Source organism: Rhinopithecus roxellana, chromosome 13, assembly GCF_007565055.1.
Source record: "Rhinopithecus roxellana isolate Shanxi Qingling chromosome 13, ASM756505v1, whole genome shotgun sequence".
NCBI lineage: Eukaryota > Metazoa > Chordata > Mammalia > Primates > Cercopithecidae > Rhinopithecus > Rhinopithecus roxellana.
The window spans coordinates 9108259-9136254 of record NC_044561.1 but is presented as its reverse complement, the minus strand read 5'-3'; the positions used below and the strand labels follow the sequence as shown (position 1 = coordinate 9136254).

Below are 27996 nucleotides of genomic sequence, written 5' to 3'. Positions count from 1 at the left end.
TGTCTGGTGCCCAAGTCGAGGGCAGCAGGAGAATGGCAGTCGAGAAGGATGTACTAAGTTGATTTATATCTAGATGTTTACAGTCTTAATTTCTATTTTACATTTTAAAAACATGATATTAGTATGTAAGATAATATAGCTAGCGGGTGTTAGTAAAGAGGTCACGACTGAGTCTTAGAAAAGGAGAGCAATCCAGTGCTGCAGTTCAGAGAGGTCAGCATGGCAGGGCACAGGCCTCAGCCGAGGTGTGCTTTGCATTTAGGATACAACCCAGAGCCGCAGAAGGTCAGCTGGAGCACATCTGTGGCACCCTCAGAACCAGGCTGGGTGAGGGAGCCTGAGTGGGGGGCCGGGGGGGGGGGCAGTCAGGGCCGTGCTTCACTGCCTGGGCCCTTATAGATGGCTTTCTCCAGGCCGTCCATCACCTTCCTGTATTCCAGGAATGACTGGTAGTGTGTGCACTCAAAGCGGCTGCTCCTGCGCACGTGTGCCAGGAAGTCTGGTGCACCTGGGCAGATCACGTTGTCAGCCAGTAGCACTGTCCCTTTCCGCAGCAGGCCACATTCCTGCAAACAGACCGGGGGTGGGGGAGATGAGGGTCATAGGTGCTCAGAAAACCTGGCCCAAACCAGGACGGGTGCTCCTCACCAGGCCACTGCACCATGCCTGTGCCTAGCCTCTGGGGCCAGGCTTCCACTTTCTGCCCAGCATGACTCCTGCAGGAAAGGACTGTACAAGACTTGAGTGCCACCTCTAGAACACCGGCCCCGTGAAGACCTCATCAACTCCTGTATCCATCTCAGGAGTATCCATCCCTTAGAATAGCATGTGGTACACAGTAGGTTCTCAATAAATGCTAGCTGGATGAGTGGAAACAGTGGGGCCCTCAACACCTAATGCCAGGAACTCAGGCCTATGAGGGAGAGGCACGCAGGGAGAGGGGTTGCTGGTATGGTCCCTGGAGACAATATTGGCCTGATCAGGGTGACCCTGCAGGGCTGGGGTGGGGCAGACCTCCCACCACCAAGTCTGCCCCTTGGAGTCAGTTCTGAACATCCCCAAGCTCCTGCATTTGTAGACCCCCCACCTCCACCGGTGCCTGGGCCCTGGGAGGACACAGGGTTCATCTGCCTGGGTTCTGTGCAGAAGGAAGGAGTTGTTGACACGCAGCCACGGCATGGCCCGTGGGGTCCACTATCAGGAGAAACTTCATAGAATGCTTGCCTATCAAAGCTGCAAGGAGGGTTTGCTTATGTCACATAAACAATAAAGAAACCTTGAGAGGAAGTGTTTTTCTATGGGGAGGAAGGACCCACCAGGGCAAGGGACACCCCAGTCACCTTGTCGTGGAGATTTGACTTAGTCACCAAATAAAAGTTAACAAGCAATCTCAAACATCTAACGTACAGTAAAATCAATTCGCAGGCAGGTGCCTTGAAACACTGGCATCTGACCCCACATCCCTCTGGGATACGCCTAGAGAGTCCCACAGGGCTTGCAGCTGTCCCGGTGGTGGGTGGCGGTCGTTTCCAGCCCGTGTGCTGCAGAGAAAGCAGAGGGGCTTTCACGTGACAGTATGGATACCACACGGCTGCAAGGTCAGTGAGGTCAGAGGACAGCCCCAAGGTCCGGACTTGAACAGGAAGTACCACCATGAATCATGATGTGTTTTCATTTAGAAAAAAAAAAAGAATGTCCTAGCAACGTCAGCTGAAAAGACCTAGAACAAAGCGCCACCCAGGAGGAGGACAATGGCCTAGGCCCTGAGCAGGGCGGCTGCCTTCCGGCCCGGACCAGGGAATGCCCAAGATGAGTGAGGGGCCTGGGCTCCTGGACTTCTCAGGTTGTGCCAGGGGACTCAGGAGCCCAATCTGGTCATCAGGGATACAGATGACATCAGCAGACTGAAAGACACCAGACCACTGCAACTGCACAAGTTAAACAGGAATGAAGGAGGGAAGGGCAGAAAGGAGCATGGGTCACCTTTGGAGGCTGCCAGGGGCCCACTCCTTTACAAAACTGGTCAAGAGGGGAAGAAAGCAGCACCTGTCCTGCCTGTCCCCCGACACTGCAAGCCTCCTACCAGCTACTCAGACCACCTGGAGAACTGGCTAAACATGCAGCAGCATCTGAGCAGCACTGAAAATCTAATGCCATGGAGAAGTGACAGTGTCAGAGGAGCAGGTGACACTATGCTGAGGTGGTTTTCACCTCCTTAGACTCTCCTCCCTTCAAGAGTTGGAGCCTCACAGAGGTTGCAGGGAGCCAAGATCGTGCCACTGCACTCCAGCCTGGGTGACAGAATGAAACTCTGTCTTGGAAAACAACGACGACGACAACAAAGTTGGAGCGACACCTGTACTCCTAGCACTTTGGGAGGCTGAGGCAAGAAGATCCCTTGAGGCCAGAAGTTTGAGACCAGTCTGGGCAACATAGGGAGACCCTATTTCTACAAAAAAAATTTTAAATTAGCCAGTGTAGTGGTGCATGTCTATAGTCCCAGCTACTCAGGAGGCTGAGGTGGGAGGATCACTTGAGCTCAGGAGTTCGAGGCTACAGTGAGCTATGATGGCATCACTGCACTCCAGCCTGGGCACAGAGCAAGGCCCTGCCTTTTTCTTTTTTTTTTTTGAGACGGAGTCTCGCTCTGTCGCCCAGGCTGGAGTGCACTGGCCGGATCTCAGCTCACTGCAAGCTCCACCTCCCGGGTTTACGCCATTCTCCTGCCTCAGCCTCCCGAGTAGCTGGGACTACAGATGCCCGCCACCTCGCCCGGCCAGGTTTTTGTACTTTTTAGTAGAGACGGGGTTTCACTGGGTTAGCCAGGATGGTCTCGATCTCCTGACCTTATGATCCGCCCGTCTCGGCCTCCCAAAGTGCTGGGATTACAGGCTTGAGCCACGGTGCCCGGCCTTTTTTTTTTTTTTTTTTTTTTTAAGGGAGAACTCATTCTTGTTCCTTTGGGTGTGGGCTGGACTTGGTGACTATGGCAGCCCAGTGGAGAGGCCTCCTCAAAGCAGCCCTTGATTTTGAATTGCAACCTGCTCCTGAGCCCCTCACCCCCTATGCCTCCAATGCTCACAAAACCCACTGAGGGGATGGCTAGGTCCTCACAAGAGCCAGGCTGTCCCCCAACCCTCTACAAGGGGGCACAGGGCCCCAGCAATGAGTGTGCAGATATGCATTTAACAAGGACACCCATTCCCAATTCATGACTTCCCACTTCATAAACTTTGCTTCTTTTGAGATAATTACCAGCTTTGCACAAGCAGCACTGAGAAAACTATTAGTTTCCTAGTTACTAAACTGCAATATTTGCTACTTTTCTATGAAGGCAGGCCCCTGTAATTATCACACACACCACAGCTGCTGAAACTCGGCCCCGGTAACGCAGGCCCAGCTGTGGGTGTCTTTCCTGTCCAAGTGAAGCCCGTCTGGCTGAGCGTCTGCTCTCCCATCAATACCGAATTGCCAGCATCATGCTCCTTTGTCAGGGGTGAGCCCCGCCAGCTACACTGTCCTGGCCGGCAGGTCTCCCTCCCACCCTCCCACTGCCCGCCCCCTTGGTCAACACAGGTGCTCCCTCCCCACGGCCAGGGTTCAGTGCCTCCTCGTGAGTTCAGGGCACTTGAAATGCCCTCCCCACAGCCCTCTCTTTCCACACTCCACAAGGCTGACAGGGATCTTTCCAGACAATTTTTTTTGTTTTTTTTGTTGTTTTTGCTGTTTTAAGAGCTGGAATAAGGCCGGGCGCGGTGGCTCACGTCTGTAATCCCAGCACTTTGGGGGGCCGAGGCAGGCGGATCACCTGAAGTTGGGAGTTCGAGACGAGCCTGACCAACGTGCAGAAACTCTGTCTCTACTAAAAATACAAAAAAATGAGCCGGGCGTAGCTACTCAGGAGGCTGAGGCAGGAGAATCACTTGAACGCAGGAGGGTTAGGTTGCGGTGAGCTGAGATTGTGCCATTGCACTCCAGCCTGGGCAAGAGCGAAACTCTGTCTCAAAAAAAAAAAAGCTGGACCCAGTTACCGTCCCCATAACCTGTGGCAGTCACTGTAACCTCCAACTCCTTGGCTCAAGCAATCTTTCATCCTCAGCCTTCTGAGTAGCTCAAGACTACAGGGGCACACCACCACCACACCCAGCTAATTTTTAAAAGTATGTTTTGTAGCCAGGTGCGGTGGCTCATGCCTGTAATCCCCGCACTTTGGGAGGCTGAGGCGGGCAGATCACGAAGTCAGGATATTGAGACCATCCTGGCCAACATAGTGAAACCCCGTCTCTACTAAAATACAAAAAATTAGCCAGGTGTGCGGCGCGTGCCTATAGTCCCAGCTACTCAGGATGCTGAGGCAGGGTAATCGCTTGAACCCAAGAGGCAGAGGTTGCAGTAAGCGGAGATTGTGCCACTGCACTCCAGCCTGGTGACAGAGCAATACTTCATCTCTCATATACATATATACATAAACATATATTTTTCTTTTTTGCCATGTTGTCCAGGCTGGTCTCGAACTCCTGGCCTCAAGCGCTCCTCCTGCCATAGCCTCCCAAAGTGCAGGGATTACTGGCATGAGCCCCTGAGCGCAGCTCCAGAAGACAGGTCTAACCCTCACCTACCCAAAGTCCTGTGTGCCCTGACCCCCATTGTTTTGGAACATTTTCTGCCCTTTCACACCTCAGGCTTCTGCTAGTGCTGGTTCCTTCCAATCCAGCGGCCCAGCGGCCCTACCTAGCCAGGCGTGGGGGCTGTGCCCCTCATGCTCCTAGTCCTGCTGCTCACGGCAGTGTCCGGTTTCTGGGAGACCTGCAGGTGAGCAGGTGGGGAGGCCGTGAGGGTGGGCGTCCCAAGCCCAGTGGAGGATCACAGAGCCACTCAGTGTCACTGACCACCAGAGAGGGATGGGGCAGTGTGTCATTGATGTGAGGCTCCTTAAGCATCAGTCTGTGAAGGGCCATGAGTGCCCCATGTCCCCCAGGGAAGCGAGGACAGCCCCACCTGCTACCAGGCCTCACTAAGAAAATTCAGGGTCCTTGTCAGTGGGGCTGGGTTGGGGGAATGTACAAGATGGGGCCTCGGGAAGAAGCTCTGCAGGAGACACGTGCTTTCTTTGCACGAGCACCGGCTGGCTTTGGGGAGAGCAGGCCAGCCCGGAGCGGCCCTTCCCCACCCCATCTCCTTGGTCCTGTGCCCTTTATGCCCTGGTATCTGGTCTGGGGTGTGCACCCCACTTCTGCCACCCATTTTGTACCTGCACGGGAGGCTGGCTCCCCAGTCCAACAGGCCAAGCAGCCAGGCCCCTGGCCCGGCTCCCCACCCATCTCCACCCACCTCAGGGCCTCCTCAGTCCCCCACACTCCTGGACCTCAGGTGGTGCCTCCAGAGCAAGCTCTGTCTGCACAGGGCTCTGCTGGGGTGCCTGGCTCTTTGGAGAGGCTGAGGCTGACCGAATGGGCCCTGGGCAGCAGCTGGCACAGAGGCCATCCTGGTTGGGACTCACCTCCAGGAGAAGCGTGTCCGGCAGGTACCGGTCCTTCCAGTGGTCGAGGAAGACCATGTCCAGCGTGTCCACATCATACTTCTTCTTCAGCTGGGGGATGACATCCTGGGATGCCCCAACCACAACGGTGACCTGGAACAGTGCCTGTCAGTGCCCATGCCCACACAGACAGGAGGCCGTCCCTACACACCCATACAACAGCGCCTGTCAGTGCCCACGCCCACACAGACAGGAGGCCGCCCCTACACACCCATACAACAGCGCCTGTCAGTGCCCACGCCCACACAGACAGGAGGCCGTGCATACACACCCATACGAGCATTCATCAGTTTTCTTTAGGGTTCTGGGGTGACATGGCCCCGCTGTGTCCCTGCCCCTCCTCGTGCCACCTTGGCCGTTTCCCCAGAGCTGTGAGACCACCCTCACCGAGCTGCTGGGTGGGTCCTTCCTCAGCCCCAGGGTGGGAGGCACTGAGGGACCTGGTGATAGTGGGTTTTCAGTGAACGTGGTGTGAACCAGGCCCTCCCCGCCCACAGCCCTGGCCCTTCTTCCGGGTCTGACAGCGGGTGGAGCATGCGCACCTTGTCCTGCACGCCAGCGAAATCCACCATCCGCTGGGTGATGGCGGCCCAGTCGGGGTTGATCTCGATGGTGAGCAGCCTCGCACCCGGTGACAGCAGGCGGGCCATGCGCACAGCTGAGTAGCCACAGTAGGCCCCCAGCTCCAGCAGCATGGAGGGCTGGTGCTCCTGAATCACAGCGTCCACGATCTTGCCTGTGCAAGGTAGGGGATGGGAGAGGTGAGCACAGGCGGAGGGAGGGGAATTTGGATCCCCAGGCACGGCCCGCTACCTCTCCCAAAAAGCAACAGTCTCTCCCAAATGCCTGGCCTCTGGCCCTCCTCTGCCCACCCTCCCTACCTGCTGGAGGGGTCTTTTACCTCCCTGGTGTCCCCAGCCCCATGGACCTGGTCCCCACTGTGAGCACCTTGGAGCTCCCATGGTCCCTTAGCCTCTATGCCCACGCTGGTCCCTATCTGTTCCACTATTCCTGGCTGGCCCCAGTGTGTCCTAACAGAGCTGCCCTCTCTGAATCCCCGAACTGCCCCCCTTGGGGCCCCGCGGCAGCACTAGTTGCATGAGTAACTCCCTGAGTCTGGCAGCACACCCTGTGCCCCAGGCTGGAGTGCAAGCGGGGGCGGGCCCAGGAGAACCTGTCTGACTGGTTCCCAGACAGGTCCCATGGTGGCCAGAGCAGAGTTCAAGGGGAACTACACCACCGTCAGACCCTGTGTGGGGGCCTGTTGTCCTGGGGCGCAGGCAGCAGGGCCTGGAGGAATCATCAGGGACCCTGGCCCCTGGCACCCTGGGACTCCAGAGGAACCCCCCAGCCCTATCTGGGCATATCCCAGGGTTCCCAGCCCCCTGGAAACGGGGTGATAACAGCTTCTCCGGTAAGGGCTTTGATGCCTGGTCCTGGGTCCCTGTCCCAGAGCTCAGCACCTGCCGGCCGGGACCCCACCTTTCTTGTCACCCACGTTCATGGCCCACTCTTTCTGCTGGCAGTAGGTGTCGATGGCCTCCAGCACGCTCTGTGCGTTCCCAGGCTCCGCATGCTGCAGCACGTGGTGCAGGATGCGCTGCTCCTTGGTGTCACCCATGAGCAGGTTGCGGATGGGCTGCAGGACGAACTCGTTCCAGCAGATAAGGCACAGGCCCCAGCCCCAGCGCCTCAGGAGCAACAGCAGCACCACCAGCACCAGGCCTAGGAACACAGCGGCCAGCAGCAGAGGTGGGGCCTCCAGCATCTGCAGGGCGGGAGGGGAGGGGCGCCAGTGCTCTATGCTCTTCCTGCTGCACCCACATGCCCCTCAGCTTGAAGTGCCACCATCGCCCCCTTGTGTTCGCAGAGGGGCAAGGTTCAGAGAAGCCAGCCATGTGCCTTAGTTGCCTGACGTGTGAGCGCCAGGGAGCCAGCCTTCTCGTGCTCTCTGGTGCCCTCAGGTGGACAGAGCAGGTGTGTGCCTCTCGCAGTCCTGTGTGGAGCCTGCAGGGTCACACTCCCTGGCCCTGGGCGCTTCCCCAGGCAGCCCAGGGATCCTCTAAAACCACACAGAATACAGAAGCAGATGTGGACCCAGGCTGCTGTCTCCCAGCTGGCTTAGAGGACACCCAGGGGCAGGGAAGACCCATGGCCTGGAGTGGGGGGTAGTGAGGGGTGGCCTAAAGAGAGGCTGTATGGTGCAGCCCCTCAGCCTCATGTGGTGAACCCATGCTGGTCACCCATGCTCTGGACGCCCCAGGGATTCGTGTGTCCCTTTCATTGAGTGTCCAAGTAAGGACACTGGCAGTCCCCAAGCCAGGAACACCAGGACAGACCCACTCACCACTGCCCTTGGGGACGGCAACATGTGGCATGTCCCAGATGAGAAAGGCCAGCCCTGCTGCCCACCACAGTGTACCTCGTGGGACACAGTGAAATGGCAAGTGACCCCACTTGAAACCTGTTTGAAATCCTCCTGGTGTGACCCTCCAGGCAGGTAGCCTGGGAACCAGACAGACAGAAGCCTGGTGAGGGAACCCAGCAGGCAGAGAGCAGAGCACAGGAGGCCTGAGGCAGAAGCCCAGGAGTTCAGGTCACAGACCCTGAAATGGGAAGGACACAAGGAAACTTCCTCTAGGGCCCCTGTGGTCACTCACAGGTCTTTCTGGGATGGGGCCCTGGACTCCCAGTGGCACAGGAGGTCCCACTCTCCACTGGACACTCCGTTTTAGAAAGGCACACCCAGGTGAGGAGGCAGGCCCAGGGCTGCAGAGGGGACACCCCTGGAGGTCAGCCTCAGGGCACCAGAGGACAGAGCAGAAGAGAACAGGGAAGCAGAGGCTCCGCCCTAGGGGGAGGCCATGTGGACACCAGGCTTCTAGGGGATTTCACAGCACGTGGCCTGTTTACACAGGCAGAGTGGACATGTGCTCAGCAGACCTGTGCAAATGCACCAGGCTGGAATCTGTACCCACCCTGGCACTGCCCCGGCTTCCATTGGCCAACTCACCTTCAAAGCACCTCTGAGCAGTTTCCAGCCCTCTGACTGCGGGAGGGGTCTGCGGTCTCTTTCTCTGAGCTCAGCAGCAAAGCAGATGTTATTTCTATGGAAATCAGTTTTGCCTTTGGATAATCATCAACAGAAACCCTAACCTGGCGATGACCAAGGTCCAGATATCTGAGCCCCTTCTCCGGACAAGCCTAGCCTGGCCTGAGCCTTCCCTAGCAGGGCGAAGGCAGTGCTTTGCTTTACTGGCCTCAGAAGAGACAGCAGAAGGCCTCAGAGAGGCCAAGCGACATCCCTACTAGTGTCACCCAGCCAGAGACCCCAGGGGCAGTCTCCCGGTCCCTGTCCGCAATGCCCTGTGGGCACCCGCACCTTGTGAACCACAGAAGGAGGGAACCACTTTGCTCAAGTTGTATTTCCCCTGAAGAATCTTTAGTACCTTGGAAATGTTGTGTAAGACCAAGGGCTAGTTTACCAAGAACATACACAAATCAGTAAGAAAAAGATGATGAAACAGATGGGTCACAGTGGCCAATATGCGGCTCACAGGAAAAGGCCAAAGGCCAGAGCCCCAAGCGGGTGATGGAACCCAGTGCAGGGCTCAGTGCCAGCGGGGGTGCCCCTGTCCACAGCTGCAGGAGTGTGAATCGTGCCGCCTTCTGCTGCTACCCTGGGAAAGGGTCCCAGGCCTGCAGGGAAACCCATGGCCCACTATGTTTCCCTGCAGGGCAGGACGTGCCCACAGGGCTCGTGGGGAAAAAACAGGAGATGGCGCTTCCCTAAGGACAGTGTCCTTATTCTGGCAGGAAGATGACAAGGAACCACGGTGGAGAGAGACCATGCAGACCTGAAGCCGCCAGAACTTTCCACCTTGCTCCTTTCTTCACGGTGGGGATTTCCTATGACATACCTTGTTGCTTTGTTTACTACTATTTATCTGCTATTGTTTAGTTATCTATAATGACTACTACTGATATTTGTGTGGTCAGATAATGGGCCATTTTGTTTACTCTCCATATTTAAAAAACAGTAAGTGTTAGAAATAAACACCCCAAATTAAAAGGGTTATTCTGCTGAAACAGCAAATTACTTGGTAGACCTTGGAGTCCCAAATTATAAATCCAAATCTGCATAATACTTGAATTGTGTAAGAATTTGGTTTTTGAATCTCTAATCTCTAGGTCCATCTGTTCATAAATTTGCAAGCAGTGTCCCCTAGGGCCGAGTGGGAGGCAACAGAGGGGAGGAGGCCACAGCAGGGAGGGGCCCTGAAGCCCTCTTCCTTTGCCCGGCAGGAGGGACCCGCCCACTCCACTCTGCAGGATGGGCCCAGCTGGTGCGAGGAGGCACCAAGTGCCCACCTGTCCCACCTGCCAGCGGCTCTGCGGCCAACTAGGCCCCAATGGCCAAGAGCCATGGGGGCTGGGGAAGCTCAAGGCCAAAGGCTCTGCGGCCAACTGGGCCCCAATGGCCAAGAGCCATGGGGGCTGGGGAAGCTGAAGACCAAAGGCTCTAAGGCCAACACCCCAGACCCCCATGCAGTGCCTGGGGGCCACAGTGCCCACGGCCACCTCACAAGGCCCTCCAGTGCTGGGATTCCCTTGTGTGAGGTACTGAAGCCCAGAGCAGGAGGACTGGCTGCCCCAGGCCACCCCACCTCCCAACAGCCTTTCCCAGGCTAACCACCTCCGCTCCGACCCAGCCTTGTGGGGCCTCCCAGCCCACCCTCCTCTCTGCTTAGCCCAGCTGGTGCAGAAGGGGAGGCCCCGCCCACTGGGCCGGGAGGGAGGCAGGACCACATCCAAGTGACTTTGGGACCACGCCCACCCAGCCACGGAAGAGGGTGGGATCACGCCCACCTGGCCATCCAAGGGCTGACCCTGCGCTGTCACCGGCCGCTGCCCAGTTTCACAGGACGAAAGAGCAGACAAGTGAGGAAACAGAGGGCGGGTCCTGAAAAGCTGAGAATCAGGCCTCCCTTTAAAGAAAGTCGGGTAGAAACCAACCCACGCCACTCAGAGCTGCTCGGATGTTCCCAGCGCTGGGATTTTGCCCGGTCAGCCCTCCATGGGGAAAAGGAACAGCTCCTTTAGTTTGGGGTCCCAGGACTCGGGAGTGGGCACGCCAGCTCAGTGTCCGACTTGGGACCCCTGTGATCCTATCACCCTACTTTGGCTGTGTGGTCTGGGGAGCGTCAAGAGTCCCCCTTGCCTTACAGAGAGGCAACAAGAAACAGTTTTGAAAGCCCCTGTGGTGGGGCGGGGGTGCAGGCTGGAGGACCGAGGGGAATCCTCTCTACTTTTGTGTAGGTTTGAAATGTGCTTTTTTGTGTTTTGTTTTTTTGAGACAGGGTCTCACTCTGTTCCCCAGCCTGGAGTGCAGTGGCGCAATCACAGTTCACTACAGCCTTGACCTCCTGGGCTCAAGGGATCCTCCTGCCTCAGCACCCCCCAAGTAGCTGGGACGACAGATGTGCACCACCCCCTACAACCAGCTTTTTTTTTTTTTTTTTTGGTAGAGATGGGGTGGAGGGGGTTCTCGATATTTTGCCCAGGCTGGTCTCCTGAGCTCAAGCGCTCCACCCCCTCTGCCTCCCAAACTGCTGGGATTACAGGCATGAGCCACCATGCCCAGCTGGCTTTTTTTTTTTTTAAGGAAAATAACAAATGTTAGCAAGGATATAATGAAATTGGAACCCTCTGGCATTGCTGGTATGACTGCTATGGAAAACAGTTTGGTAGTTCTTCAAAAAGTTAAACATGTGGTCAGACCTGGTGGCTCACGACTGTAATTCCAGCACTTTGGGAGATTGGGATGGGGGATTGCTTGAGCCCAGGAGTTCAATACCAGTCTGGGCAACATGGCAAGACCCCATATCTACAGAAAACTTAAAAATTAGCCAGGCATGGTGGTCCGCACCTGTAGTCCCAGATACTTGGGAGGCTGAGGCGGGAGGATCACCTGAGCCCAGGAGGTTGAGGCTGCAGTGAGCTGTGATCCTACCACTGCACTTCAGCCTGGGCAACAGAGCAAGACCCCATCTCAAAAAAAAAAAAAATTTAAACATGCTATGTACCCACAAATATTAAAAAATTCTTGGCCGGGCGCGGTGGCTCAAGCCTGTAATCCCAGCACTTTGGGAGGCCGAGACGGGCGGATCACGAGGTCAGGAGATCGAGACCATCCTGGCTAACGCAGTGAAACCCCGTCTCTACTAAAAATACAAAAACTAGCTGGGCGAGGTGGCGGGCGCCTGTAGTCCCAGCTACTCAGGAGGCTGAGGCGGGAGAATGGCGCAAACCCGGGAGGCGGAGCTTGCAGTGAGCTGAGATCGGGCCACTGCACTCCAGTCAGGGCGACAGAGCGAGACTCCACCTCACAAAAAAAAAAAAAAAAAAAAAAAAAAAAAAAAAAAAAAAAAAAAAAAAATCTTAAAAACCCACAAAAAATAAAAATAAAAAAAGTTAAACACAGAACTACCATATGACCCAGCAATACTGGTGTGGTGGCTCACACCTGTAATCCCAGCACTTTAGGAGGCTGAGGCGGGCAGATCACAAGGTCAGGATTTCGAGATCAGCCCGGCCAATACGGTGAAACCCCATCTCTACTAAAAATACAAAAATTAGCCGGGCGTGGTGGTGAGCTCCTGTTAGTCCCAGCTACTCAGGAGGCTGAGGCAGGAGAATAGCTTGAACCCAGGAGGTAGAGGTTGCAGGGAGCCGAGATTGCGCCACTGCACTCCAGCCTGGGTGACAGAGCAAGATCAAAAAAAAAGAGAGAACAAGACCATCTTGGCCAACATGGTGAAACCCTCTCTCTACTAAAAATACAAAAATCATCTGGGCGTGGTGGCGTGTGCCTGTAGTCCCAGTTACTTGGGAGGCTGAGGCAGGAGAATCACTTGAACCCGGGAGGCAGTTGCAGAGAGCTGAGATTGCACCACTGTACTCCAGCCTGGGCGGCAGAGTGAGACTCCATCTCAAAAAAAAAAAAAAAGATAGCTAGAAACTGACTTTGCTCCCTTTGCAAAGATCTGGGGTCCGTCAGTTTTGCTCATTCTGCTATCACCTCTGTCTGAAGAGTGACTGACACTTTGGTCTCTATTCACCCACATCTTCCTGCTCAGGAAGGTGTCTTTCCTCTCCTCCGGGGAAGAGAAAGGCAGCTACCAGGGCCACAGAGAGAAAGACTGGGCTGCACAGCAAGCTCAGGAGACCTTGGGTTGTGCCCTGAAACGGCTGTGCATCCTCCGTTCTCCACAGGGGCCAACACGCGGCTGCAGCGATCCCGGGAAAGACCACTGGCCATTTGGGGCACACTGTCCTCGCTATTCCAGAACACAGAACCAATGCTAACAACCCCCTGCACACTGAGAGTCACTGTGGCTTGGACATGCCTCATTCTGCCCTCACAGGGCTGGTGGCCCAGTTGGGGAGACAAGCATAGAGCCACAGGTGTGATGACAAACAGGACACAGATGGCAGGAAGAAGGCCAGTTCTTAGCATTTACACACAGGGGCAGCCCTGCTCTGCACACAGGTCCCCCATGGAGGCTGCAGAGGACCCTGCCTGAGACTTGCTCAACAGGGCTGGAAACCTCCCAGCAAAGGCCGGAACTGCTGCAAGCAGCCCTGCCCTTCAGGGCTGATCCGGTGTGATAAAGGGGGACCAGGATTCTGGCAGGGGATTTGACTGCGATCCAGTAATCCAGGGAGAGCCAGTACAGGTGCTTAGAGACAAGCCGGGCAGCACCAAGTAGGCCACACGCTTGGGCAGGGCCTGTGGACAGGCTGAGAGGACACCTGGAGGCCGGCCTGGGAGATCCCACAGGCTGCAGCCTGGCCCCACGCTCATCTGTGGACCCAGGGGCTGGCCACTCATCTCCATCCAGCCTCTGGGAATCTAAAGGAATGACCAGAAGTTTAATGGCCACAAACTACCCATCGAGGCAGGCATGGTGGCGTGCCTGTAGCTGCAGCTACTCAGGAGGCTGAAGTGGGAGGATTGTTTGGGCCCAGGAGTTGGAGGCTGCAGTGAGCTGTAATTGCACCACGGCACTCCAGCCTGGGCAACAGAGACACTGTCTCTAAAACAACACTACCACCATCTACCAACACCACAATACAAATGCCATCAAATCCAGATGGGGCCTCGCCTCTCTCTGGCAGCACTCTGGGAGTGTCCCCCTCCTGCTACTGTCTCATACCCCGCACTACAAGAATCTGTCATTTCTCCAACCTGCAGAGAGGAAGGAGGCAGAGGACTAACCTCTCGCCCCATGACACCTGAGAAGAGGTGAGACAGTGCACCTGCGCTGGGCACCCTGTGAGGGGCCTACCTGCTATTTCTGTAAATGAAGTTTTATCAGAATGCACAATCAACCAGGCGCGGTGGCTCACGTCTGTAATCCCAGCACTTTGGGAGGCTGAGGCGGGTGGATCACCTGAGGTCAGGAGTTCAAGAATAGCCTGACCAACATGGTGAAACCCCAGTCTCTACTAAAACTACCAAATTAGCTGGGCATGGTGGTGCATGCCTGTAATCCCAGCTAGTTGGGAGGCTGAGGCAGGAGAATCGCTTGAACTCGGGAGGTGGAGGTTGCAGTGAGCTGAGATCGCGCCACTACACTCCAGCCTGGGCGATAAGAGTGGGACTGCATCTCAAAACAAAACAAAACAAAAAACGCACAATTGCACACACATTGTCCGTGGCTGCTCTCACCAGACCATAGCAGAGGTGAGCAGTTGCAACAAAGACTGCACCCTACATGGGGAAACGGGCTGGTGTGGAAGGGAAGGGGTCAGAATGGAAGGTCAGAGGGCCAGGCAGAGGACAGACTCCCGTAAGCCTCCCCTGCCTGCTGGTATTCTCAGTGGGGCCAGGCCCCCAGGCTCAGGGGAAAGCTTTTTTTTTTTTTTTTTTGACTCAATACCTAAGAGCTAAAGGGAAGGCTTTCACACGGGCTGCACACCTGCTTCAAGCCAGGTGCTGCAGGGACCACAGTGACTTTGTCTTTACAGACACACCAAGAGGCAGATGCAAGGGCTGGGCTGAGAGAGGCAAGAGGCTGCACTGCACCTGCAGATCCACAGCCCCAGGGGGCCAGCTAGGCCGTCCCTGCCTGTGGGGCCCCTCTACTCCTTTACTGTGGCCCCACTGGGGCCCCCTCCCCTCCCTTCCACGGGCCAGACCTGCATGGTTGTCGCACATTCGCTTTATCCTTCAAGGGCGTTCTCCCAGTCACATCGGATTCTGCCTTGGCACCTGCTTGGAGGCCCTCTGCAGGTCAACCTGCTCATGTGGCAGGTGCTCAGCGTCCCGGCTCCCAGCAGAGGGAAGGCCTGGGGCAAGAGTGTAGGCTGGCTCGGCTCAGTGTGGAGGGGACAGAAAGGACAGGGATGCCTTTAGGGAGAGACAGAAAGGACCTGGGCATGCCTAGTGAGGTGACATGCCAGCCTGGCCAACATGGTAAAACCCCGCCTCTACTAAAAATAAAAAAAATGAACCAGGCGTGGTGGCGGGCGCCTGTAGTCCCAGCTACTCAGGAGGCTGAGGCAGGAGAATGGTGTGAATCCGGGAGGCGGAGTATGCAGTGAGCTGAGGTCATGCCACTGCACTCCAGCCTGGGCGACAGAGAGAGACACCGTCTCGAAAAAACAGCAACAAAAAAACAAAGCCCAGGCATCAGGACCAGGCTGTAGGCCAGGCCTGCGTCCAGACCGCACTGGATGTGAGTGGAATCTGACCTCCTCATTGCTCTCCTCAAGGCTGGGTGGCAGCCCCACCCCCAGCACCCAGGCCATGAGGTCTGAGGCCCACCATGGCAGCAGCCTGGACAAAGACTCCTCCATCACACTCCGGCCAGGCTCCTCTGAGCACGTTTCTTAGCTGAGCCTCACCTAGGCCTATCAGTCCTTGAACAAACACTAACAAAGCTGCTGCTGCTTCGTTTTTAAATTAATTAATTAATTTATTTATTTGAGATGGACTCTGTCACCCAGACTGGAGTGCAGTGGCGCGATCGCAGCTCACTGCAACCTCTGCCTCCTACGTTCAAGCGATTCTCCTGCCTCAGCCTCCTGAGTAGCTGGGATTACAGGCTTACACCACTATGCCCAGCTAATTTTTGTATTTTTAGTAGAGACAAGGTTTCACCATGTTGGTCAGACTGCTCTTGAACTCCTGACCTTGTGATCCACCCACCTCGGCCTCCCAAAGTTCTGGGATTACAGGCGTAAGCCACTGCACCTGGCCTTTTTGTTTTGTTTTGTTTTGAGACAGAGTCTCGCTCTGTCACCCGGGCTGGAGTGCAGTGGCCGGATCTCAGCTCACTGCAAGCTCCGCCTCCCGGGTTTACGCCATTCTCCTGCCTCAGCCTCCTGAGTAGCTGGGACTACAGGCGTCCGCCACCTCACCCGGCTAGTTTTTTGTATTTTTTAGTAGAGACGGGGTTTCACCGTGTTAGCCAGGATGGTCTCGATCTCATGACTTCATGATCCGCCCGCCTCGGCCTCCCAAAGTGCTGGGATTACAGGCTTAAGCCACCGCGCCTGGCCTTTTTTTTTTTTTTTTTTTCAAAAAAGACAGAGTCTCGCTCTGTCGTCCAAACTGGAGTGCAGTGGCATGATCACCTCTGCCGCCCAGGCTGGAGTGCAGTGGTGCAGTCAGCTTGCTGCAACCTTGAACTCTTGGGCTCCAGCAGTTCTCCCACTTCAGCCTCCTGAGTAACTGGGACTACACCGGGGCATGCCACAGTGCCTGGCTAATTTAAAAAAATTATTTTTGTAGAGACAGCGTCTTGCTACATTGCCCAGGCTGGTCTTAAACTCCTGGCCTCAAGTGATTCTCCAGCCTCAGTCTCCCAAAGTGCTGGGATTACAGGTGTGAGCCATACTGCACATGGCTTCTAACAGCTCAAGGCCACATTCCTAAAATGATCCCAGCCCCCTTCAAAGCGCTTGCCTGAGAAACTCACGGCTACCAAGAGAATTTTCTGTGTGTTCCAGCCAACACCTGAAGATGGGGCTCCTGTCTCCCAGTCTCTGTGGGATTGGGGGCCTGACTTCAGTAAGCCCCCGTGGCAAACCCAGATCGGTTTCCCAAGGCTAACCCTCCCTTCCTGCTTTTGGTAATTTTCCTCTTTCCTCACTCCTGAGTCCCTGCTGTTCTTCCTCCCCACTCTCCACTTCTTTGCACAAATCAGAGGGGAGCTTGGCTCTCTCCCCTCCTGTCACTGGTCACCAAATATTATAATTTCTGTCCTTACCACTTTAATGTCTGGCTGTGTTTCTCTGTGATCAGGGGTCAGGACTTGGATCTGGATGGGAACCACCATCCAGCGGACCCTCGGATGCAACAACTGGAGCCCGCATCTATCCGTGTTATCTCCACTCTGCCTGCTCATGCGGGAGTCACATGGATTGACTTGTAACCCAATGCTCCAGAAGAACATTGGATGCAGCAGTGAGGACAGACATTGCTTCTTATGATTCTGAGTAAGGCTCTGAGGTCCCGAGAGTCCCAGGCTTCTTCTGAACGGTACCTACCTCCTGGGCTGGAAGTTCTTCTTCCTGGCGCCTCGTTCCTAGAGGGGAATCACTCCTGACTCCTGGTGGAGCTGTCTTGCCCGCTCTGTTCTGTGTTCCTGCTCCTTCCGTGGGACCTTCTTACTGGAGCCTTGCTGATCACGCCCTCTGCACTACTTTAATCAGCATATGAAAACAAAACTGCTAAGAACAAGCACGCCTCTGTCTGCTTCCTTCCTTGTTGATGTGACTTTACCAAGGATAATTTGGAAGTCAGTGGCTCCTTTGGGATACCTGAGATCTCCCCAAACTAGCTCCTCTCAGGCCTCTCCCTTCCGATCACCTCCACACCCCCCTACTTTCTCTTGAAGGAGACACCCCCTTCAAGTCTGGCCTCCACCCCTCGGCCCCGCTGCAGGCCTCTCTCTTCCCCTCCCGCCCCTCAACTCCCCACGGTCCCTGGAACTTTAGGCTTCCTGCTCCATCAGGGGCTCGCAGGGCCTCAGGGACCCACAAAAGCAACCAGCTGAGCTCACTGGAAACATGCAATCAGTCATCCAGCAGGGCAAAACAAGTCATAAAGGTCATATCCACAAATACAGGTAGAAAGTCTTCCCCTCACACTGAGCAAGTGTCCCTTAATTTGCCCAATTTGCCAGAAACATAGCGGATAAACATATAAAACAGGGCTGGGTGGTGGCTCACACCTGTAATCCCAGCACTTTGGAAGGCCAAGGTAGGTAGATCACTTGAGGCTAGGAGTTCAAGACCAGTCTGGGCAGCACAGCAAGACCCTGTCTCTACAAAAAAAAAAGAAAAAAGAAAACATAAAATACAGTAAAAAAAAAGTGAGAACTAGCTTTTATATAAACTAGTGAGTTGTGTTTTGTTAACTGCATTTGATAATATATTGGCCTAAAAAGGCTCCCAAGATCTTTTCAGTAACTTTCAACCTCAGAGTCATACTAAGTGAAGTTAGATAATAGACATTCATTGAATATCTAAATAATACCTGAACAGGAGAAAGTGCTGAAACATTCATTATTAAGCATAACTTTTTGTACTTTTTGGCTTCTTTATATGGTACAGACTGGCTAAAGGTATTCTGGCCTGTTAACATGTTCTTGGCACTTTTGCACTATAAAAAGGAGATTATAAGACGGTATATTCCATAAAATTTGCTAATAAACTGCTAAATGACAGACAATTTCCAATTGTCTTCTTCCTGCTTTTCTCTGTAAAATATAAGTTATGGCCAGGCGTGGTGACTCATGCCTGTAATCTCAGTGCTTTGGGAGGCTGAGGTCAGAGAATTACTTGAGCCCGGGAGTTCAAGGGTGCAGTGAGTCCTGGGCAACACAGCAAGACTGTCTCTTTAAAAAAAAAAAAAAAAAAATACCGTTTACTAATGGTTAAAAATTATAATCAATGTATGAAAACAAAACTCCTAGAAACAGTAAGAATGAGGGAAACAATTTTGTATACAAAGTATGGGAGGAAAATAGGATGTGTTTTTATATGAAAAGTATGCAAAGAATGTAGAGTGTTTTTGTTAAAGAAAGCGATGTAATTTTGTCCTGAAGTAAAATTACAAAAAGAGGAAAAATATAGGACAAAGCGTGAATGGCCCAGGAATTCGAGACAAGCCTGGGTAACTGGTAAAACCCTGTTTCTGTTAAAAAAAAAACACACAAAAATTATTAGCCTGGTGTGGTGGTACATGCCTATAGTCCCAGCTACTTGGGAGGCTGAGGCAGCAGGATCGCTGGAGCCCAGGAGGTCGAGGCTACAGTGAACTGAGATCTCGCCACTGCACTCCATCCTGGGTGACAGACTGAGATCCTGTCTCAAAACCAAACCAAACGTGAATGGATACAGAAAGTTATCCCTATGTTTCCCAGGCTGGTCTTGAACTCCTGGCCTCAAGAAAGTCTGCAGAAAAGAATTGTTATGTTTATGAGGTCAAAGCTGGCTAGAATTGATCTCATAATCATTGAATGTATTTATGTATAAAGTTTCTTTAAATTTTTTTTTTTTTTTTTTTTTTTTTTTTTTTTTTTTTTGAGACAGAGTCTTGCTCTGTTACCCAGGCTGGAGTGCAATGGTGTGATCTGGGCTCACTGCAACCTCTGCCTCCCAGGCTTAAGCAATTCTTCTGTCTCAGCCTCCCAAGTAGCTGGGACCACAAGCACATGTTACCACACCCAGCTAATTTTTGTATTTTTAGTAGAGATGGGGTTTTGCCATGTTGGCCAGCCTGGTCTTAAACTCCTGATCTCAGGTGATCTGCCCTCCCAAAATGCTAGGATTATAGGCATGAGCCACTGCACCTGGCCTAAATTTTTTTCAGTGACAGAGTCTCACTCTGTTACCGAGGCTGGAGTGCAGTGGTACAATTACAGCTCACTGCAGCCTTCAACTCCTGGGCTCCAGTGATCCTCCTGCCTCAGTCTTCAGGGTACATGAGACTACAGACATGTACCACCATGCCCAGCTAATTTTTCATTTTTTTTTTTTGTAGAGACAGGGCCTCAGCATGTTTCTCAGGCTGGTCTCAAACTCCTGGGCTCAGGCAATCCTCCCTCTTCGGACTCCCAAAGTGTTGGGATTATAGGCGTGAGCCACTGTATGTGGCCTATGACATTGTCTTGATCGCAAACTGACTTGAGATTTCCTGGAGGGCCCCTGAAAGACCTCAGAGGATCTGTCCTGTGACCTTGTAAGAGAGATGTTAAACTAACTAGGTTTACTTCAATGGCAAATTTTGTGGGCAGCAAGCCACCCAGGTGCCGAGGCAAGAGACCAAGGGGACAAACTCTTCCAGTATAATAAAGAAAATATATCAAATAAGAATAGTTACACTAGATACAGATTATAGATATGATTATATATCAATATCATTAATCATTAGTTTTTAGCAATTACTCTTTATTCCAATATTATAATAATCCTCGCTCTACAATCATAACCTAGGAGAAACCAAGTCATACAGTGATAGGAGCTGAAGGGACACAGTGAGAAGTGACCAGAAGACAAGAGTGTGAGCCTTCTGCTATGCCCGACAGGGCCACTAGACGGCTCCTTGGTCTAGTAGTAACGTCAGCGCCTGGGAAGATGCTGGTTAGCAGATCTTGGTCTAGTAACCAGACCTTGGTCTAGCGGTAGCGTCAGTGCCTAGAAAAAGCACCCCTTACTTAGCAGACCGGGAAAGGGAGTCTCCCTTTCCCCAGGGGAGATAGAGAAGACTCTACTCCACCATCTCTTGTGGAGGGTCTGACATCAGTCAGGCCCGCCCGCAGTTATCCGGAGGCCTAACCGTCTTCCTGTGATGCTGTGCTTCAGCGGTCACGCTCCCGGTCCGCCTTCATTTTCCATCCTTTACACTTGGCTACGCCTTCTAAATAGCAGTAACAAAATTAGCGAAAGTACTAAAAGTCTCTGAAATACAGAAATAATGGCGTAAGCTGTCTCCTCTCTCTCTCTGCCTCGGCTGCCAAACAGGGAAAGGCCCCCTGTCCAGTGGACACATGACCCACGTGACCTTACCTATCATTGCAGATGGCTCACACTCCTTACCCTACCCCCTTGCCTTGTATCCAATAAATAACAGCGCAGCCTGGCATTTGGGGCCACTACTGGTCTCTGCACCTTGGTGTTAGTGGTCCCTGGGCCCAGCTGTCTTTTCTTCTCTTTGTCTTGTGTCTTTATTTCTAGGATCTCTCATCTCTGCATACAGGGAGAAAAACCCACAGACCCTGTAGGGCTGGTCCCTACATAATTTCATGCAACGTCCTGTCAAATAAAAAATGCTATTTAGGGCCAGGCGCGGTGGCTCACGCCTGTAATCTCAACACTTTGGGAGGCAGAGGTGGGTAGATCATCTGAGGTGAGGAGTTCAAAACCAGCCTGCCCAACATGGTGAAACCCTGTCTCTACTAAAAATACAAAAATTAGCCTGGTGTGGTGGTGGGCACCTGTAATCCCAGTTACTCGGGAGGCTGAGGCAGGATAATTGCTTGAACCAGGGAGGCAGAGGTTGCAGTGAGCTGAGATCGTGTACTCCAGTCTGGGTGACAAGAGCAAAACTCTGTCAAAAAAAAAAATAATAATAAAAATGCTATTTAGGCCTTGTTAGAAGTTAACACAGCAGGCCGGTATGGTGGCTCATGCATGTAATCCCAGCACTTTGGGAGGCCGAGGCGGGTGGATCACGAGGTCAGGAGATCGAGACCATCCTGGCTAACACAGTGAAACCCCATCTCTACTAAAAATACAAAAAATTAGCCGGGCGTGGTGGTGGGCGCCTGTAGTCCCAGCTACTCGGGAGGCTGAGGCAGGAGAATGGTGTGAACCCGGGAGGCGGAGCTTGCAGTGAGCCGAGATCCTGCCACTGCACTCCAGCCCGGGCGACAGAGCGAGACTCCGCCTCAAAAAAAAAAAGAAACCTTTCCTTTTTCTCTTAACCTATAATATTATAGTAAATGATACTTCTCTAAACAAAATTGAAGCAATTATCTTTGTCTTCTGGCCTGATCCCTCCAAAAATCAGAAACTATTATTGAGTATTCCTATTTTCATGGCAATATAGTTATCGCATAACTTCAGTAAGAATCTATTCTCCTTGTAACAGGACACAATTGGAAACACCGGCTATATTACCAAGGCTTGGACTGGAATGTCCTGTTTGAGAATGATGTACATAGAATCAAGTATGACCAGATGGCTTTCAGGTTGACTTTGTGGAGCCATTGCTTGCAAAAAGCTCTTGAAAAATCTAGCCTGGTATCTGGCTTAAGGGGTTCTTGGTCTTACATGTGAGTAAGGAAAGTCTCTTCCAAATATCCCAAGGTTCTGAGGCCCAGGAACCTTGGGATATTTCAGGGACCTTGAGAAGAGAGGAATTCACCCAAATCTATAGGCACTGCAGGTGAAGTCTGGTTGGAAGTTCTTGGCTTGGCTTCCTAACCTCAAAAGGCTTTTAAAAGCTCAATCTAAGATTCCCTATTAAAAGTTTCAGCAAACTTAAAAAGGCCTGTGTGGTCAATTACCATTCGTGCTGCATTTATGTAAATAAACAGGCCAAATTTAATGAGAGCAGAATTACTTGGTAAATAACAGTAATCTTACTTTGATTATCTTCAATCAAAAAGGGAAGTAAAGAGAAATGCTATGCTTCAGTGGAGAAATATAACACCCTCTTGGGAGTTATCAGATCCTAGTCTAGTTCACTCTTTGAGGTGTTTTTTTGTTTTGTTTTGTTTTTTTTTTGTTTTTTTTTTGTTTTTTTTTTTTTTGAGACAGTGTCTCACTCTGTTGCCCAGGCTGGAGTGCAGTGGTGTGATCTCGGCTCCTTGCAAGCTCTGCCTCCTGGGTTCACACCATTCTACTGCCTCAGCCTCCTGAGTAGCTGGGACTACAGGTGCCTGCCACCACACCCAGCTAATTGTTTGTATTTTTACTAGAGACGGGGTTTCACCGTGTTAGGCAGGATGGTCTCCATCTCCTGACCTTGTGATGCACCCGCCTTGGCCTCCCAAGTGCTGGGATTACAGGTGTGAGCCACCACACTCTGCCTAATTTTTTTAGAGACGGACTTTAACTTTTGTTGCCCAGGCTAGAGTGCAGTGGTACGATCTTGGCTTACTGCAGCCCCCCCACCTCCCAGGTTCAAGCAATTCTCCTGCTTCAGCCTCCTGAGTAGCTGGGATTACAGGTATGCACCACCATGCCCGGCTAATGTTTTGTAATTTTAGTAGAGACAGGGTTTTGCCATGTTGGCCAGGCTGGTCTTGAACTCCTGGACTCAGCTGATTTGCCCACCTCGGCCTCCCAAAGTGCTTGGGATTACAGGCATGAGCCACAGAGCCTATCCTTGAGGTTTTATGATCTGCCTGTCTCTTGGACTGTCACTGCCTTCCTACACGCCAGCCCTTACCAAATCCTCCCATCTACTTCCCTTCAGTATCTGGCTACCTACCACTCTCCTCAGACTGACATTTCCAATTTGTCTCCTCGCTGACTTGGTGTCACCAAGAACTCAAATCCCCACTGGGACTCAGGTGGTCTTGTAGCTGCCCTTTGCCCCCAGGATCTGAAAAAAAAAGCCCTGCAGATTGAAGCCAGAATACTTGATATAAACTTGAAAGAACTCAGCACCACAACAGATTATCCACAGGCAGCTTTTGGTCTGGAGCCGCTGCCACACAGACCGCCCAGGAAGACCCCCCTCCAGCTCCTGCATGCCCCATGTTCTCTCCAGAAAGTAACCACAACTGGGATACCGATACCTATGCCATCATCACAAACTTCACACCACAGCCCAGGAAATCCCTGAGTGCCCCTGCTGGCCTTGTTAGGGCCCAAGGGCGGGAAACCTCAACTGCTGCCCTGCAGGCTCAAAAACTGGGTTTATCGACAGCTTCAACCATTCATCTTTGTTTTTCTTTCTTTTTTTTTTTTTCTTAAGATAGGGCCTCTCTCTGTTGCTCAGGCTGGAGTACACAGGCAAGATCACGGTTCACGGCAGCCTCCACCTCCCAGACTCAAACGATCTTCTCACCTCAGCCTCCCAAGTAGCTGGAACTAAAGGCCCATCCCACCACACTGGGCTAATTTTTTGATTTTTTATAGAGATAGGGTCTTTATGTTGCCCAGGCTGGTTTCAAACTCCTGGCCTCAAATGATCCTCCTTGGCCTCCAAAAGTGCTGGGATTACAGACATGAGCCACCGTGCCCAGCCCGCTACTATTTTTGTTTCCTCATTAAATGCCTGACTGCTTGCATCCAGCAAAAATTCTTTGCTACCAAGTCTCAATAGATGGTCCCGCTGGTACTTTATGAATACAACACAGAACAGAAAATGGAGGGTGTCAGGCTTCTGAGCCCAAGCTAAGCCATCATATCCCCAGTGACTTGCACATGTACATCCAGGTGGCCTGAAGCAACTGAAGATCCACAAAATAAGTGAAAATAGCTTAACTGACGACATTCCACCATTGTGATTTGTTTCTGCCACACCCTAACAGATCGATGTAGTTTGTAATCTCCCCCATCCTAAAAAAGGTTCTTTATAATCTCCTCCACCCTTAAGAAGTTTCTTTATAATTCTCCGCACCCTTGAGAATGTACTTTGTGAGATCTACCCCTGCCCCGAAGCACTGCTCTTAACTTCACCGCCTATCCCAAAACCTATAAGAACCAATGATAATCCCACCACCCTTTGCTGACTCCTTTTTCGGACTCAGCCCGCCTGCACCCAGGTGAAATAAACAGCCATGTTGCTCACACAAAGCCTGTTTGGTGATCTCTTCACACGGACATGTGAAACAGAGGGGTACTGTTGAGAGGAAAGAAGTATGTCTCTGCTCTTCTTGCACAGGAGGGGTACTGACAAGACCCTCCCTCCCCACACTCCAGCCAGGCTCTTTGGGGTCCCCTTCTCCACTGGGCCTCGCCCTGGCCTATCTAGACTGGAATGAACACTAACAGCTCCTAACAGCTCAAGGCCACATTCCCAGAACGATCCTAGCCCCCTTTATTTATTTATTTATTTTTTTTTTTTTGAGACGGAGTCTGGCTCTGCCGCCCAGGCTGGAGTGCGGTGGCCGGATCTCAGCTCACTGCAAGCTCCGCCTCCCAGGTTCGCGCCATTCTCCTGCCTCCGCCTCCCAGGTAGCTGGGACTACAGGCGCCCGCCTCGTCGCCCGGCTAGTTTTTTGTATTCTTTAGTAGAGACGGGGTTTCACCGTATTAGCCAGGATGGTCTCGATCTCCTGACCTTGTGATCCGCCCTTCTCGGCCTCCCAAAGTGCTGGGATTACAGGCTTGAGCCACCGCGCCCGGCCCTAGCCCCCTTTAAAAGTGCCTGCCTGAGAAGCTCAAGGCTGCCACAAGAATTTCCTGTGTGTTCCAGCCAACACCTGAGTATGGGGCCCCTGTCTCCCAGTCTCTGTGGGAGGTTGGGGGCCTGACTTCGGTAAGCCCCAGTGGCAAACCCAGATCAGTTGGTTCCACAGGGGCTGACCCTCCCTTCCCAGTTTTGGTGATTTTCTGTTTCCCTAACTCTACTGAGTCCCCACCCCTTCCCACTCCCTCACTCTCCCTTTAAACTCCAGGCACCTCTAGTCAAATCAGCATGGAGCCAGCTTTTTCTCATGTTGTCAGTAGTTATCAAGTAAAAGCTGTTTTTTCTCCATTAACTAGTGTCTCACTGGGCTCCGCAGGGCAGCTCCTATGGTCCCTCAGGCTTGGGGGGTCACTTTAAACAATAAACAGCAACAGGACACAAAAAATCCCAGGGTGGAAAAATCCAAAAAGCAGGTTCGTTAGCAAGGCAGGCCCAGAATGACTTCCCCTTTCTCTACCATTCCCACGTGGTCCTGCGCACCACACAGCCCCCTACCCTGGGGAGTCCTGGGCCCCTTCCTGGTGGGGCAGCCATTCTCTTGCAGGGAAAGGCCCTGGGGTACCCCAAGGCCTCCAACAGGTTAGGCCCTCTGAGTCTGGGGCTCCTCAGACCCTCCCCCAGGCCCCCTGCAACTCTCCAGCTCTGAGAGTCTGATCCCAGCCCAAGGACCAAGTGGGACCCTCCCCTGTGACTCTGCCACACCCTCACCAGGTCAAGCCCTACTCCAGGGATAGGCTTATCCTCCTGGTCTGGACCCCCAACCCAGTCTTGAAGCAGGATTTCCCAGGGCTATCTGGAGCCCCTCATCCCAGCACAGATCTTCAACCTCAGCCTTCCACAAGGAGTCTGGGGATCCCACCCCGGTCCAAAGATCCCCACCCAAGGTCCGAATTCCCCACCCCCATCCGGAGCTCCTCAACACAGGTTCGGAGACCCCCCACCATAGGTCGGATCCCTTCACCGAGGTCCGAATTCTTCACTCCCCATCCAGGGCTCCCCACCCCAAGTCAGATCCCTCACCCCAGGTCCGGAGACCGTCACCGAAAGTCAGATCCCTTTACAGCGCTTCGAATGCCCCAGTCCCCATCCACATCCCCCACCCCAAGTCCGGAGACCCCCACCCAAAGTCAGATCCCTTCACAGCGGTCCGAATTCCCCACACCCTATCCCAATGTTCCACCCTAGGTCTGAAGGCCCCCGCCCCGAATGCTGCCCCGTTCGGCCGGGTTCTGGCCGGCGCTCTCACCTCTACCGCGGCGGCGCGCCCGGGACTTGACCCGCCCCGGTCCGGCGCAGGCAGCGCGGCGGGCAGCCCCAGCCGCCCGAGAAGCCCCGCGAGAATGGCGGCGATGGCGGTGGCGCTGCGGGGATTAGGAGGGCGCTTCCGGTGGCGGACGCAGGCCGTGGCGGGCGGGGTGCGGGTCGCGGCGCGGGGCGCGGCAGGTAGGATGGGGTCGGGGCGTCCCCGTGGTAGGTGTCCGCGCGGCCGGAGTGTCCTCGTGAGGGTGGCCGCGCGGCGGTGGCCCCGTGGGGGTACCCACACGAGGGTGTCCATACATCGGCCTCTTGGTCTAGTCTTGCTCAGGAGTTCGGGCCGCTTCTAGCCACAGGCAGCCCCCTTCCCAGATGGGGAAAGTGAGCCCAGCCTTGTCTAAGGTCCTGCTGTGCTGGCTGCGCCTGTGGTCTCCCGGAGCTGGTGTCCCAGTAACAACTACAGTTCTGAAGATGATGATATCCCACTTCCTGAGGTCACCAGCCACCGGCCCCACTGGCCAGACTTCCCACCTTCTTCCCAGACCCCTAGTAGACTGTAGAGGTTAGAGGCTGCACAGAGCAAGGGGAGGACACACATATCCTCCTGGACCCCCTGAGGAACAGTTGACCAAATCCGGACAATAATTATAACTGAGCACTTGAAGCGGACGCTGGGTGTCTGGTCACTCAGGAGGGTTCAAACCTCACCCTGTAGGACAGACTCCCCCACAGCTCGCCAAAGCGCCACCATATCTGTTATGTGTGGCCAGTTTCATTCCATGCACGACAATATGGTCCCCCACCATTCAGGGGGCCCCTTGACCCTGCCCCCTGGATGCCTGTGACAGCGAGTAGCTCTCCCCACAGGCAGTGATTGTAGAGGGGTGTAAGGACGGGGTCAGGGCTCCTTCCCAGGGGTGGTGGCTATGGGAGGCAGGGTGGCTGGCCCTCAGCCGGCGGTGGACGCGGGAGGGAGGGCTGACTGCATGTGTGAATGGGCAGAGCTGTTGCTATGGAGGTTTTGGGGATCTCCAGGACGAAGGGTGGCCCAACAGAGTTCTGGGAGGCAGTCACCACCTCGTGGCCTTGCTGAGACCTGGAACCCTCGGCCAGGGCACTCTATCTTTCAAAGCTTCTTGCCTGCATGTGTCCGGTGGGCAAGCTCAGGAAGGTTAAATGCACCCGTGCTAGTGGAGTCCAATAAAGGGGGAATCGGCATCAAAAAGAGGAAAAAGGTTCAAAGGGGATTTATTATGGGATCATGGGGTTCAGAATCACGGATGTGAGGGACGGTAGTGGGAACAACAGACAGAAAAATTTCCCCTTCCCACACTCGCAGTCCAGACATGGCAATAGTCAATTTCTAAAGTTCTGGGCGTTCTGGGCTCAGAATGGGGAATATCATACAAGGCCTCAGGGGGATAATGCCCTTATCTTCCCATCTGAAGGGAAAGAGTGAGCTGAACCTTCTATGCAAAATAGGATGATAGGCCGGGCCCGGTGGCTCAAGCCTGTAATCCCAGCACTTTGGGAGGCCGAGACAGGCGGATCACAAGGTCAGGAGATCGAGACCACCCTGGCTAATACGGTGAAACCCCGTCTCTACTAAAGAATACAAAAACTGGCCGGGCGCGGTGGCTCAAGCCTGTAATCCCAGCACTTTGGGAGGCCGAGACGGGCGGATCACGAGGTCAGGAGATCGAGACCATCCTGGCTAACACGGTGAAACCCCGTCTCTACTAAAAATACAAAAAAATTG

The 27996-nt window shown here is 53.4% G+C and overlaps 2 protein-coding genes and 1 long non-coding RNA gene across 11 annotated transcripts in view; 2 read left to right on the top strand and 1 right to left on the bottom strand.

Moving 5' to 3' along the window:
* Nucleotides 1-62: 62 nt before the first annotated feature.
* On the bottom strand, nucleotides 63-26355 carry COMT (catechol-O-methyltransferase). 6 transcript variants are annotated; one of them, XM_030915535.1, is made up of 10 exons: nucleotides 26230-26343; nucleotides 23055-23168; nucleotides 17785-17877; nucleotides 17099-17250; nucleotides 10409-10510; nucleotides 8553-8646; nucleotides 7022-7307; nucleotides 6082-6275; nucleotides 5501-5632; nucleotides 63-566 (listed from the first exon to the last, which is right to left on the bottom strand). In XM_030915535.1, the coding sequence occupies exons 5-10, from the start codon at nucleotides 10414-10416 to the stop codon at nucleotides 366-368; spliced, it is 915 nt and encodes a 304-aa protein (XP_030771395.1). In that variant the 5' UTR covers nucleotides 10417-10510; nucleotides 17099-17250; nucleotides 17785-17877; nucleotides 23055-23168; nucleotides 26230-26343; the 3' UTR covers nucleotides 63-365. The 6 variants fall into 6 exon arrangements, with proteins under 6 accessions (XP_030771395.1, XP_030771397.1, XP_030771396.1 ...); XM_030915537.1 differs by having other exon boundaries at nucleotides 8553-8621; XM_030915536.1 differs by lacking the exon at nucleotides 10409-10510.
* LOC115892895 lies at nucleotides 6150-9676 on the top strand. Its single transcript, XR_004052814.1, has 3 exons — nucleotides 6150-6284; nucleotides 7066-7291; nucleotides 9277-9676. It is a non-coding gene; the product is annotated as an uncharacterized LOC115892895 (long non-coding RNA).
* TXNRD2 (thioredoxin reductase 2) overlaps nucleotides 26150-27996 on the top strand; it is a 67877-nt gene continuing 66030 nt past the window's right edge. For 3 of the 4 annotated variants that reach the window (XM_030915534.1, XM_030915532.1, XM_030915531.1), the window contains exon 1: nucleotides 26150-26426. In XM_030915534.1, the coding sequence (XP_030771394.1) occupies nucleotides 26324-26426 (103 nt within the window). In that variant the 5' untranslated portion in view covers nucleotides 26150-26323. The remainder of the gene's footprint in view (nucleotides 26427-27996) is intronic. The other variant, XM_030915533.1, reaches the window with a different exon arrangement.

Coding starts and splice junctions, on each gene's coding strand:
- COMT (XM_030915535.1), bottom strand. Junction 6,276..7,021: donor GAACGTGGGTGACAAGAAAG/GTGGGGTCCCGG, acceptor TACCTTGCACAG/GCAAGATCGTGGACGCTGTG. Junction 5,633..6,081: donor TCGCTGGCGTGCAGGACAAG/GTGCGCATGCTC, acceptor GCACTGTTCCAG/GTCACCGTTGTGGTTGGGGC.